We start from the raw sequence: 13,964 nt of genomic DNA, 5'->3' as shown, positions 1-13,964 counted from the left end.
CCCTTATATATTCTTACTCGGGGAGAGGCCACATATCCCAAATATGGGCAATGACCCGTTCAAAGTAATATAAAAAGTAGTAAGGGCAATTCGCATGGCTTTAACACCAGTGAAATACAATAAAAGTAATAAAAGATAAAGTAATCCTTAAATATAATTGGTCCAAGGATGTAAATAAAGAGAAAATTTCCCGAGGTCGTACGGTTAACAACAATTGTCTTTGTAATATTCCGCTGATGGTGAAATATTCCAACATATCTTTCATGCGAACATACGTGTCTTCTGGTGGTATTCAATAAAATGCAGCAGAACTTACTTGTCTGTGAATCCAGCCACCTATCCATTTAAAATAATTTTTCTTTTTGTTCTGAGTCCTGACATACGTCATATTGTATAAAGAAATTGACTGATTCTCGCCAAATAAAAAGAGGTTTCGAGATCTTTTCGTATCTCTCGATATGGACGCGAAGTCAGTCAGTTAATCCCCTTTTATTGCTAAGAATATTATTATCATTTTATAAAAAGTTATGTTTTATGAACAGTAGTTAGCTAATTTTATTTGTTATTTAGAAAAGTGAATAATTAATGTCAAAGTGTATAAACCTCGTGTGGCATAGGTATCTGCATAACTGTTCATATATCCCTGTGTGATAGCACTACCGAGGGCGCAGATGTCAAGGTTATGAACGAGATTGGCCATAAAGTTCGGGTATAGAAAAGACTTCTGTTGCATAGAATGACCCCCATAACAAAATAGGGTCCTTACGAACACGTTTGGATTTCATGGAGAACCCGAACGTTTCTCTAGGTTTCAGCTGAAGGTTCACTTCAAGATGGATTTCTTTGATCAATATGTATTGAATATTACACGATAAAGTCGTCCTCCCTTTTAAGAGACACATGGTAAATAAAGGAAAATGTGGTGCATACAAATAAGAGACATTTTTCCGCAGAAGTGGAATAAATAGGTCATTCTCATCCGAAAGTAGATTGGGGAGAATTTTATTTCGCAGAAATAATTTCCCCGCGAATTATTCCTGATATCTGTTTGAACATTAATTTGATTCATATTTTAATATTTTAGTTAATTGGTTTAAGTGTGACGCCCATTACTTTATGAAGTTTGTGTTATGACTAGTATTGAGTATTTTTAAGGCTAAAGAAAAAAAAAGTATAAACGTAAAAAACACTAAGGAAGAAGGTAAAATGAACTTAATAAAAAGGGAAAATGTGCACGCTTAAATACCTTTACTCCATATGAGCGAGGTTTTTCTTACTATAAACAAGGCAGGGGGGTTTTATGTAGACGCGACAACTGTCGACCTATCCATTACAGTTACTTCCTAAAAACCATTTATGTCTACACAATATTGGTTCAATTTTCGTCGCCTTGCTGAATACCGCGCGCGAACTTGAAAATTTTTCACATACTTAAATACTTAACTCATAGGTTCAACATCGTCGAAGGAAATCAATTTAAAACATAGAAATATATATATAAAACAAAGAAAATTCAAAAACTATATCATCACATTAAAGCATGTAAGTAGGTATTAAGCCAAGAAAGAAATGTCAAATTTACTCAACGTGGTAAAGGCGGCCTTCCCATGGTTTCAAGGTTGTGACAGAGCCATCGGCATTATCATGCGTACCGAAGAACAAAGTGTATTTCTTGGAATCTGGGAACTGGAAGGAAACATCTTCTTTAGTGAAATTGAAAATAGCAAAAAGCTTCTGATCATCATACTCCTTGGTGAAAGCAAAGATTTTGTTATTGTCAAGCTCATAGAACTCAAAGTTGTAACCATAAACCAGAATATTCTTATTTTCCTTTCTAGTTTTAATAGCCTTTCTCCAGAAATTAAGAACAGATTTTGGATCTTTCTCTTCATCCTCCTCATTAATACCGTCTTTATATGCCTCGTTGACCTTAAACCATGGCTTGGCAGAGTCATTAAATCCAGCATTTGGTCCCTTAGAACTCCATGGATATGGAGTTCTTGCATGATCTCTCGACATGACGGCCACAGCCTTCGCGAATTCCTTGACTTCTTGAGAGTCTTTTCCAAACTTTTCTGAAATAACCTTATAGTTTGTTCTAACTTCGACATCTTCATAATCCTTAAGTGGGGTATTCTTCAGGTTGATGCAGCCCAATTCCTGACCCTGATAGACATACATGGTACCTGTCATACAGATTTGAAGGGAAGCAAGCATCTTAGCCGCAGGAACACGAGACTCTGGCGAATCATCAGTAAATCTAGAAACAGACCTAGCCTGATCGTGGTTTTCGAAATATATGGTCGACCATGAATCGGTACCATTAATCCAGCGGAAAGAGTCGGCGACAGCCAATTTCCAGTCCTTCAAAGTGAATGGAGCCAAGTTATATCTGAATTTCTCCGACGTTCCAATGTCCGTGTGCTTAAACGTAAAGATCTCGGATAATTCGTGGGATTTAGCACTGGTATACGATAACCTTGCATCATTACCTGCATGACCAACTTCTCCGACGGTCATGATCGTTCTTTTATCATCAATCTGAGAAAGCATGAAGTGGTTCATCAACTTATGGAACTCGTGAATTCTAGGACCATTTGAAACGAGGTTGCCTGGATCCTGGAAGTCATCCTTTGGATTGGTAACAGGAGCATCAGGGAATGTGGTATCCTTGGAATAAAGAAAGGCGGTATCGATTCTGAAGCCATCAACACCATTTCTTAACCAGAATCCCATGGAATCTTCAAACACGGCAGCCCTGCAAACAGGATTCTCCCAGTTTAGGTCTGGCTGTCCAACTGCAAATAGATGCAAATAAAACTCCTTGGTTCTTTCATCATATTGCCATGCAGATCCACCAAAGCATGATCTCCAGTTATTTGGAGCGATTGGTTTGCCTTCCTTCGTGTAGCCCTTTGGCTTCCTCCAGTAAAACCAATCTCTCTTAGGATTGTCGAGGCTTGCCCTGGACTCTTCAAACCATTTGTGTTCGTCTGAGCAATGATTGATAACCAAGTCAACCACAATCTTAATATCAAGTTTGTGAGCCTCGTTGATCAACTGGAAAATTTCGTCATTTGTTCCATATGTTGGCCAGACCTTGTCATAATCTCTAATATCATATCCCATATCCTTTTGAGGAGAGTCGTAGAATGGAGAGATCCAGACTGCTGTAACGCCAAGACTCTTCAAGTAAGAAAGTTTGGATCTGATACCGTTAATATCTCCCCATCCATCGTTATTCGAATCCTTGAAGGAGGCCGGGTAAATCTGATAGAAAGTGGCCTCTTTCCACCATTGTGGTTTTGTTTCAGGGTGCTTTGCTAATTCTGATGACATTGTAAAATCGAATGATAATTCAACTTTTGAAGCTTTATATATCGAACAAAAATTGCTTGTTTGTGCTCTAGTGCTTTGGGTCAACAGTATGAAAAAATGCACTGTCGATTGCGGATGAATTCACGATTTATATACCTAGTTTCAGAGCGGGGTTCAGGAAAACTTAACAAGAATTAAATAGAGAAGTAATCTGATAAAGAACCGAAGCGTGGGGACTTCGCCACTGAAGACGTTTAGACCCCAGATTTTAACGGCCCCTATTCAGAAAACAAAGCCAAATCTGACGTTCCGAAGGAATGTCTATCGTATAGTAATCATATTAAAAAGAGGACAAGTGTATTCCGAAACCCTTAAGGGTCATATGGGGAATTGAAATTCTCTAAGATGAGGTGGGGAAAACAATAACCTTTTTTGCAGTCGTGTTTGTAAACACGGGGAATTCGGGAAATTTTTGGAAAGGAAAACAACGAAGAACATAATCTGTGATATTAGATTTGTAATTTGAAAGAAAAAAAAGCTGTGACTGGTTTAAAAACTAATAACAGAAATTTATTGTGATTAAACAATAGACTGGCTTTACAACCAAAATATGGATTGCCATTGTGTAAGCAAATTTTTAAATTTTGTGAATTGCATTGTTACCCATCCTGCAATTTGCTCAACAATCTTTTTCTGTGGGGAAAGAAATGTATTGGGTGGGGAATTCAAGAACAATAAAACTTTGTAAGCTTGAGGATCTCACATTTGAGAAATTTCGGAGAGTGGTGGGATTTTTTTTTTCACGAACAATAGAAGCCTGCTCTTTTGGTTGCCTTCTCTCTTTTCTTCATTAAATTCTATTCCACTGACTAAAGTCTTTTTTTTTTTTCATTAGATTTATCTAAAATTTTCTCTAATTTTTATTGCTAGAAAGTAAGTTAAAACTACTACCCCTGAACCTTAATTTTAGGTATTGATTCTTTTGCCTAAACCTCCAAAGTAAAAAAACCTACTAATAATGATTTGAAAATAATAATAGTCAAGAAAAAGATGATTCAGATCCCGCTTTACTGTAATATCAATTATGTCATTCAAAGTAAAGAAGTTCAGCAAGACTTTGCGCTCCAATACCATTGAGATAAGCTACATATTTTTGGAAGGATCCACCCAAAGCTGTTTACCCTGCATTAGGCAGCAAGAGAACAAAACATTTACAAGTGAATCTTTCAAACAAAGCCCTTGTCGATTGTTAAAAAGAAAGTGTATGGTTACGTACAATGCGAACCACTTTTTTTTTTTTTTTTTTTAGATGACGGAAAGCTTTGTTATAATTCATTTACGTAAAAAATGTTCTCAAGGGAAGATGAATGCAACCCGCATAAAATAAGAACAATCATAAAATTTAAAGATAAATCTCATGAATGCTTTTAATTTAGATCCTATACCGGAGGTTAATTCCCCGCTATAAATTGTAAAGTGACAATTAAATTTGGGTTCTGCATTAGGAAATTGTTAAGGGCAAGAGCATTGTCTTTACTCAGGTAACTTTTAAATGGATCAAATTTTGAACAATTCTCTTTGATTTAAAGAATATATTCAAATGGTCAACTAAGACTGGCACAAAACTAATTTATTGTGCTCTGAGTCTCCAAAAAAACTTATTTTTCTGTAGCGTACGGATTTACAGCACCACCCTCGATGATTTTTGTGTCAAAAGCATTGCATTGTGCCAAAGAAGATCTGAGACAAAGAAAACGAACAAATTATAAAAACGACATGTATTGTTATTGTCTAAAAGTTTGCTTGCAACCAGATCTATCTATTCAGATAGAGGAGTCTGTGATTCTGGACAACACTAAATTCCGTAAACTTCCTGAAGTTTATTCTTACTCCACAAATTTTGAAATGGAAGAGGAAAGAGAAGCCAGGATTACTATATAACGAGAGCTTAAGGACATCATAATGGCAGACCTCATGATGTTCTGTTTAAGTGTAGAATTTTATTTTGTTCGTTTCTGCAGAGTGAAGTGAAATAAAATATGAGTAAGATTGAAGATAACAATAGCTCGAATTCGCAGCTTGAACTACCAAAAGCAGATAACGAGCATATCGAAAACGCTGCACCAAATGATGTCGATGACGAAATCATTACTCGTTTCCTTGGTGCTTCCGATGAAGTGAAGGAAGGTGAAAAACAAGAGAAAGAGATGGGATTCAAGGCTGCCATCAAAGCATATCCTAAATGTGCGGTTTGGTCAGTCGTTCTTTCTACTGGACTTATTATGGAGGGTTACGATACCTGCTTGTTGAACGCTATGTATGCTCTTCCAATTTTCTGCGAACGGTTTGGAACTTATGACACAGGTTCTAAGGTTTGGGAGATTAGTGCCAAATGGCAAATTGGTTTGAGTATGTGTGTTAACTGTGGTGAGATTATTGGTTTGCAGATGTCTGGTTGGTTTGCAGACAAGTTTGGTTATAGATATACTTTGATTGGTTCCATGTTTTTCCTTGCCGCCTTTACCTTCATCATCTTCTTTGCAAGAAATATTGCAATGATTGCCGTTGGACAGATTCTCTGTGGTATTCCATGGGGATTCTTCCAAACGTTAGCCGTTTCTTACGCCTCTGAGGTTTGCCCATTAGCTTTGAGATATTATCTTACCAGTTATGTGAATGTCTGCTGGGTGTTTGGTCAGTTGTTTGCCTCTGGTATTATGAAGAACTCTCAGGAAAGATTGGAGCACAGTAATATGGGATGGAGACTTCCATTTGGTCTCATGTGGATTTGGCCTGTTCCTATTTCTATTGGTATTTTCTTGGCACCAGAATCTCCATGGTGGTTGGTGAAGAAGAATAGATTTACGCAGGCAGCAAACAGTTTGAGAAGACTTCTTTCTATCAAGGATCATGATCAGAAGGAAGTTGTTGTTGATACAATGATCAAAAGAATGAAGTTCACTGGTGATAAGGAACAGGCTAAAGGAGATATTGGAACGTACTGGGAATGCTTCAACAAGAAGAACTGGAGAAGAACCAGAATCGCCAGTATGGTCTGGATTGGACAAAGTGTGACTGGTTCGACATTAATGGGATATTCTACCTACTTCTATGAGAAAGCAGGATTGTCTACCTCTTTCTCATTTGACTTCAGTATTATTATGTACTGCCTTGGTATTGCTGGTGCGGTCATTTCCTGGATTTTGTCGAATTCTGTTGGACGTGCATCGATTTATATTTGGGGTATGCTTGGACAAGCAATTCTCTTATGGGTTGTTGGAATTCTTGGCTTTGTCCATCAGAGTTCTGCAATAGGATGGGCTGTTGGTTCTCTTTTATTGGCTTACACTGTTGTTTATGATAGTACTGTCGGACCTGTTACTTACTGTATTGTCACAGAAATTCCATCGGGTAAAGTCAGAACCAAGACCGTTGTTATTGCCAGAAACCTTTATAATATTGGTGGTATTTTCAATGCTGTTATCACACCATACCAGTTGAATTCTACACAGTGGAACTGGGGTGCTAAGAGTGGTATTTTCTGGGCAGTTTCTGCAACACTATGGTTAGCATGGTCTATCTGGGATCTTCCAGAGACTAAAGGCAGAACATTTGCCGATATCGACCAATTGTTTGAGGAGCACGTTTCAGCAAGAAAGTTCAAGGGTACTGATGTTGATCCATTTAACAACGCTAAGATGCTTCAACAATTCGACAAGGATAAGCTTAATGAGCTTGGTAATCTTAATAATGAAAGTTCTGATTATGATAATAGGTCTGATATTGAAAAGGCTGAAGCTACACCAGTTAACTAGATTGTTACTTCAGGGTAACGATTGGCAGAGTTTAATTTAGGTCATTTCTCTTTAAGCTGCTTCTTTCTTTAATGTTGTCACGAATTTTTGTTCCTTGTTTTGATTTTTTTTTTTCCTTTAGCTTTCCATTGGAAACATGTGTGATAGACGTTTTACTTCTATTAACTTGTGTTTTTTTTTGGTGATCTTTGTATGTTAATTAATATAGAGAGAACATCTGAATTTTTCTTTTCGATGAGGCAATAAATAGTAGCTACGTTTCATCTAGTATAATATAATATGTCTTGTTTATGCCCGAAAACTCATAAGGATTAAATGTGTTCAAGCATGTACATTTCCCCTTTTTATTAAGTTCATTTAACTTTCATTCTTAGTTCTTTTTACTTGTATACTTTTAATTTCTTTAGCCTTAAAAACACTCGCTATACTAGTCATAACAAGAATATTCATAAAGTAATCGGCATCACACTTAAACCGATAAACTAAAATATTACCCAATCATTGAAGAGGTGGTATATGTACTTGCTATGTTGTGATTTTGATTCATGGTAAAATACATACACTTCAAAGTCAATTCAATACTAGTTAACAAGGCAGGGACTTATCATCGCTATACTTTACATAAAGTTATATACGATAGCTTCCTGAAGGCAATGAAAAATGATTCTTATTTAAATGACAAAAGAGCATTAAAAATAATATCATATTTTATTAATCTAAGTTTTAATACATTGGAAATCAAAGAAGAATAAGAATAGCATCAAATATCAAATATCAATGAATTTCGAGATACAATAGATGTGATTAAAAAATTGCCTGTTTGATATCAGATAATTACAGGTAATTGGAAGACCTTAAAGTATAAAGGAAGCACACATTAGAAATTTTACTCGTGAGTTGGAATCTCTGGTTTTTAATTGATTTGAATAAATGTGTCTTAATTCAACTTCAATAGGGACAGAATTGCACAATCATGTAATGATAAAATTGGAAACATTATAATTACCCGTATTAGCGGGCTTTAGAAATGGGTATTAAATCTATTCCGAATTAAAATCATATAATATTTTTTTCTGCACTAACTACACTAACATTCACACAACAGTCATGAAACTGTTAAAGATTACTCTATTCTAGATAGAACAGGTGCCGACATACTGCTCAAGGTTTGTGAGGGCGAATAAAAGTAGGACGGAAGAAATTACTTAGATATTTGTTCGTGTAAAAATAAGATAACCCGATCACCAATGTTAATACTTTATTCATTTGAATTTCATTTCATGAGATTTCAGACGGACTCCCTTCCAGGCTGCAGTATTGTGTACATAATATATATATTTTATAAGAAAGCAACGCATATCGAAAGGATACTTACCATTAAGAGATGTGATTTCTGACAACTTGTAGTGCCTTGTATTGAACTTTGGGCAATGTTCTTTTGTGTATTCAATTGTTTGAATCCGCATTGTAAAACTTTTAGGGAAAGCACTTGCGAGATTCAAAAAGAAACGAATTTACTAATTTTAGAACTACATTATTTTCATCAGATCTATTGTTCTGATGGGCTTCGGAAAGCACATAATATTACGCTTCCCAAGGTCGAACATATTTGCAAGAAAAAAATGCTGCGATGCGCAACAAATTGCCGAACAATCAACGGCAAGTCAATATTAGCCAATAAGAATACTTGTACTTGTACCAATGAGTGGCCGGATGGTAAACTATAGGGACAAGCGTCATAAGTTTAATGCAGTGTATGCATAAATAAATGGAGAAAAGTAGTGTGTTACATCGATTTTAAGGGAGAATGATAGCCGATACAATATACGAGCGCTGGAAACTGTATTCAATGCAACATTTTAAATGAACCCTATTGATGATTTAAAGCTTTCGTTTTCCCAAACGTTGAATATTGTGGGGAAAGGTATAATCGAGAATAAAATACATCCGCAGAATTGTGGAAATTGTCTAGGGAAAAAAGCCTGAAATTTGATGGCCCACAAAAGCTTCTCTCTAAGCTCCCTATGGGTGGAACCCATCTTATCAGAAAATGAATTCCTGATCAATCTTTATTTTTTCGTAATATAGTGAATAAGAGTATACCTTAATTTCAGCTATGCTAGTTAATGTGTGTACAGTAAGAAATGACTAAAACTGGGCTCTGTAACAAAGGAAAACAGCCGAACATTAATAATTTTCCTACAATAGATGTTCAGGCAAATATCAGATTCATCATAAATGTTTCTTCACGGATGTTTATTCCCCGCGTTGAATGATATTTAAAAATAATACAATTTGTCACGCTTTCCCCACAATGCTCGGAAAAAAACAAGTGAATTGTTGTTGCGAGAGATTCTTCAACAAAAAGCATACGTTATAAAAATTTTCACGCGAAAAGCTTAGATTGTTGTTTCAAAATAATACATTGTTTGATGAGATTTCCTATTATTTTTACAGCTTGTTGATCGAACAATTAAATTTCCGAGTCAACAAACAGCATTGTGTCATAATTGGTGATTTTTTTTAATACGGAATATTCAATATCTGAGAAAACAAAATATTATGAGAATAATCTTATTGTCCAAAAAATGAATCTAGATACAAGCAAAAAAAAAAATAAAACAAACATGAATAACTTCAGATATGAATTTTTATGACCATGATTGTTTTACCCCAGTGTGGGGAAGCAACACATAGTCATTCAAAATACTATAAAGCCAGACACTTCGCTCTCTGTCATGTAGCATTTATTTGAATCGCAAGCTCATTAGAATAATATTTTGACTGTCAAACATATTAACAATTATTAGTATGAATAAAATCGAAGATAACGATAGTTCTGCTTCGGAGCTGGATGTTCCCAAAGCAGATAATGAACATATCGAAAATGCCGCACCAAATGATGTCGATGACGAGATCATTACTCGTTTCCTTGGTGCTTCTGATGAAGTGAAGGAAGGTGAAAAACAAGAGAAAGAGATGGGATTCAAGGCTGCCATCAAAGCATATCCCAAATGTGCAATCTGGTCTGTTATCCTTTCTAGTGGACTTATTATGGAGGGTTACGATACCTGCTTGTTGAACTCTATGTATGCTCTTCCAATTTTCTGCGAACGGTTTGGAACTTATGACACAGGTTCTAAGGTTTGGGAGATTAGTGCCAAATGGCAAATTGGTTTGAGTATGTGTGTTAACTGTGGTGAGATTATTGGTTTGCAGATGTCTGGTTGGTTTGCAGACAAGTTTGGTTATAGATATACTTTGATTGGTTCCATGTTTTTCCTTGCCGCCTTTACCTTCATCATCTTCTTTGCAAGAAATATTGCAATGATTGCCGTTGGACAGATTCTCTGTGGTATTCCATGGGGATTCTTCCAAACGTTAGCCGTTTCTTACGCCTCTGAGGTTTGCCCATTAGCTTTGAGATATTATCTTACCAGTTATGTGAATGTCTGCTGGGTGTTTGGTCAGTTGTTTGCCTCTGGTATTATGAAGAACTCTCAGGAAAGATTGGAGCACAGTGATATGGGATGGAGACTTCCATTTGGTCTCATGTGGATCTGGCCTGTTCCTATTTCTATTGGTATTTTCTTGGCACCAGAATCCCCATGGTGGTTGGTGAAGAAGAATAGACTTTCACAAGCAGCAAACAGTTTAAGAAGACTTCTTTCTATCAAGGATCCTAATCAAAAGGAAATTGTTGTTGATACAATGGTTAAGAGAATGAAATTTACTGGTGACAAGGAACAATCTAAAGGAGATATTGGAACATACTGGGAATGCTTCAACAAGAAGAACTGGAGGAGAACTAGAATCGCCAGTATGGTCTGGATTGGACAGAATCTTACTGGTTCGACATTGATGGGATATTCTACCTACTTCTATGAGAAGGCAGGATTGTCAACCTCTTTCTCATTTGACTTCAGTATTATTCAGTATTGTCTTGGTATCGTTGGTGCAGTTCTTTCATGGATTATGTCCAATTCGATGGGCCGTGCAACAATTTACATTAGTGGAATGGCCATTCAGACCGTTCTTTTGTGGATCACAGGTATTCTTGGTTTCGTCCATCAGACAACTGCCATTGGATGGGCCGTTGGATCTTTATTATTGATTTTCACCTTGATATACGACAGTACTGTTGGACCTGTTACTTACTGTATTGTCCCTGAAATTCCATCAGGTAAAGTCAGAACTAAGACTGTTGTTATTGCAAGAAACCTTTACAACATCGCAGGTATTTTCAATGCTGTCATCACTCCATACCAGTTAAATTCTACACAGTGGGATTGGGGTGCTAAGAGTGGTATTTTCTGGGCCTGCTTTGCTACATTCTTTTTGGCATGGTCTATCTGGGATCTTCCCGAAACCAAGGGCAGAACATTTGCCGATATCGATCAGTTGTTTGAGGAGCACGTTTCAGCAAGAAAGTTCAAGAGTACTGATGTTGATCCATTTAACAACGCAAAGATGATTCAACAATTTGACAAGACTAAACTTAATGAGCTTGCTAATATTAAAGCTGAAGGTTCTGGGGCCGATAACGATAACTCATCTGATATCGAAAAGGCATAGATTAAATGAATTATTTTCTTTTCTTAGGGTGATTGTCAGCGGTTTCAGGATCGATCTAGTCTCTGCACATTGTTTATTTTAATGCTGTTATGAATTTTTATGCTTTTAATATTTAGATATCTTTCCCTTTCGTCTATTTTTTGGTTACGGATATTTAGCCGTTTCTTTTTGTTCTCTATAGGGATTTCCACGATTATTAATATAGAAACTTTTTTTACTAAATGAGTAAATGCCCCCTCCCCTATCTTGTGCATTTCCAAATTTTTTGCAAATGTATATAGGGAAATTTGTTTTCTTACTGTACATTTTGCGGTCAGTGGGCTTTAAAGCCCTATCTCCGAGCCACGACTGCAATTTTTTCCCCTTTTCAGTATGAGTCTGGGGGGTTTACAGTCCTATTCTTTGTAGTAATAGTGTTCGAGAACTAATACTTTTAATGGTTAAAATTTCTCGAATAAACTTCTATACAAGCACATTTTTTCTCATATTATATTAATTGACTTTATAGCAAGATACTACATGCTGTATTATAGCATATTCCTTGCTGGCTACATTAATTAATTTCAACTTAGGTTTCGGTCCGAATTTTGTAATCGGTATCTCTAACATCCGTACATCAAATTTTACCTGCTAGCACAGCCTGAACAAATTATCGTTTTTGTTTGATTAGATTGACGTGGCATATCAAGAATACCCGTAATGGAAAATCCCTTTCTTTAGTCGTCCTACGATGTACCCACTGTTGGAATTCAATTCAAGGTAACAAGTATTATTGTAAAATAGTAAGAAAAAAGGTATATGAATAGTATTTTTATCATTTGCCGTCTAAGATGTTGTTCTTGTACAAAAAATGTTTGATTGTTTAGGAACATCCAGATAAAATTCATAATATTTTTTAAATAACAAAATTGCCTAGGAAACATAGGTGTGATAAAATCCGCTTTCGGGGGAAAAAAAAACATTCAAGCTCTCAAAGCCATCTGTATGTCTGGTCGTGAACTTCCAGTGCTTTGAAACAGCCAAGCACAGGAATAAAGGAAAGACAAAGAAAGAGGAGAGAGTAGCCAAAACACATTAGTAATTTAGGTATGGGAAATGGGGTGTTTTGTATGATAAACAGGTCAGCTCTTAAATCTCACTGTTGAAACAGTTTTAAATTATCTTAGTAAAATTGAACTCTACCGAAAATGCTTCTACACAATGAACATTGTTCGGAAAGTTGTATATTTGAGAGCTAGTGGAATCAAAAATTCCTCAATAATTATGGGAACCTTTATTTAAATGATTCACGCCATATGTTATATTTGCCCGTAAGCATGCTTTATAGATGCAAAAAAAAGTTCTTATAAATTTTTTGTTTAATGTCAGTTCTTCTAAAATATATGTTGTCAACTGGTTGAGTGCACTAAGAATAAGAACTTTTATAAAAAAAGGGCGGAAAAAGGTGTAAATGAAAAGGCAGTGAAATACTAAAAAGGAAATTGCAAATTCTTGAACACTCTTAAGCTTATACTGAATGAGGATTTCTTGAGCGCAAAACTGTATAGGGGCTTTCTAAGCGACAGTCAATTAAGATATCAAAGTCATTTCAATGCTTGGGCAGAATGTTAATTTAAGAGAACACATTAAGGGACAGCAGAGTGTTTGACGTACAAATGTGTTGATACTTTTATCACAAACGCAATATTTGAGGGTAAAGAAAGGGAAAGTATAAAAGTAAAAGGAACTAAGAGATGAATTTAATGAAAAGGGGAAATGCATATGTTTAAATACCCGTAATATATGCGTCGACAGTCGCGTCTACATAAAACTCCTCTGCCTTGTTTATACTAAAAAAAACCTCGCTCATAAGGATTAAAGGTATTTAAGCATGTGCATTTTCCCTTTTTTATCCCATTCATTTTGCATTCTTAATTAGTTCTTTTACTTTTATAGTTTTCCTTTCTTTAGCCTTAAAAATACTCAATACTAGTTATAGCACAAACTTCATAAAATAATCGGCGTCACACTTAAACCAATTAACGAAAATATTACACATATCTTTTTTAGCTTCAAGAGACATGACACTCTGGTTAAATGCATCATTGCAAATAACGGGCACCAAAGTCATATATCAAGTAGAACCATTTAAGATTGCTTCACAACGTTCAATACTAAAATGCTACCCCAATCATTGTTAAGTGATTTGATCTTGACTTAATAGCATCGTTAATTTGGAAGAGTAAGGGGCCATGTATCTAGATTTGGTGTATTACG

The 13,964-nt window shown here is 35.8% G+C and overlaps 3 protein-coding genes across 3 annotated transcripts; 2 read left to right on the top strand and 1 right to left on the bottom strand.

Moving 5' to 3' along the window:
* Window positions 1-1,578: 1,578 nt before the first annotated feature.
* Window positions 1,579-3,339, bottom strand: IMA1_2 (Integral inner nuclear membrane protein ima1; the record flags this gene model as incomplete). Its single annotated transcript, XM_041280445.1, has 1 exon — window positions 1,579-3,339. The coding sequence occupies one exon, from the start codon at window positions 3,337-3,339 to the stop codon at window positions 1,579-1,581; it is 1,761 nt and encodes a 586-aa protein (XP_041138236.1).
* Window positions 3,340-5,357: 2,018 nt separating this feature from the next.
* Window positions 5,358-7,133, top strand: BRETT_001905 (uncharacterized protein; the record flags this gene model as incomplete). The annotated part of the gene is made up of 1 exon (XM_041280444.1): window positions 5,358-7,133. One exon carries the CDS (start codon window positions 5,358-5,360, stop codon window positions 7,131-7,133), a length of 1,776 nt encoding a protein of 591 aa, XP_041138235.1.
* A 2,811-nt stretch (window positions 7,134-9,944) lies between these two features.
* Window positions 9,945-11,708, top strand: BRETT_001904 (uncharacterized protein; the record flags this gene model as incomplete). Its single annotated transcript, XM_041280443.1, has 1 exon — window positions 9,945-11,708. The coding sequence occupies one exon, from the start codon at window positions 9,945-9,947 to the stop codon at window positions 11,706-11,708; it is 1,764 nt and encodes a 587-aa protein (XP_041138234.1).
* Between the last annotated feature and the right edge of the window lie 2,256 nt (window positions 11,709-13,964).

This window comes from Brettanomyces bruxellensis, chromosome 9, assembly GCF_011074885.1.
Source record: "Brettanomyces bruxellensis chromosome 9, complete sequence".
Taxonomy (NCBI): Eukaryota; Fungi; Ascomycota; class Pichiomycetes; order Pichiales; family Pichiaceae; genus Brettanomyces; species Brettanomyces bruxellensis.
This window is presented reverse-complemented; position numbering and strand designations above follow the sequence as displayed.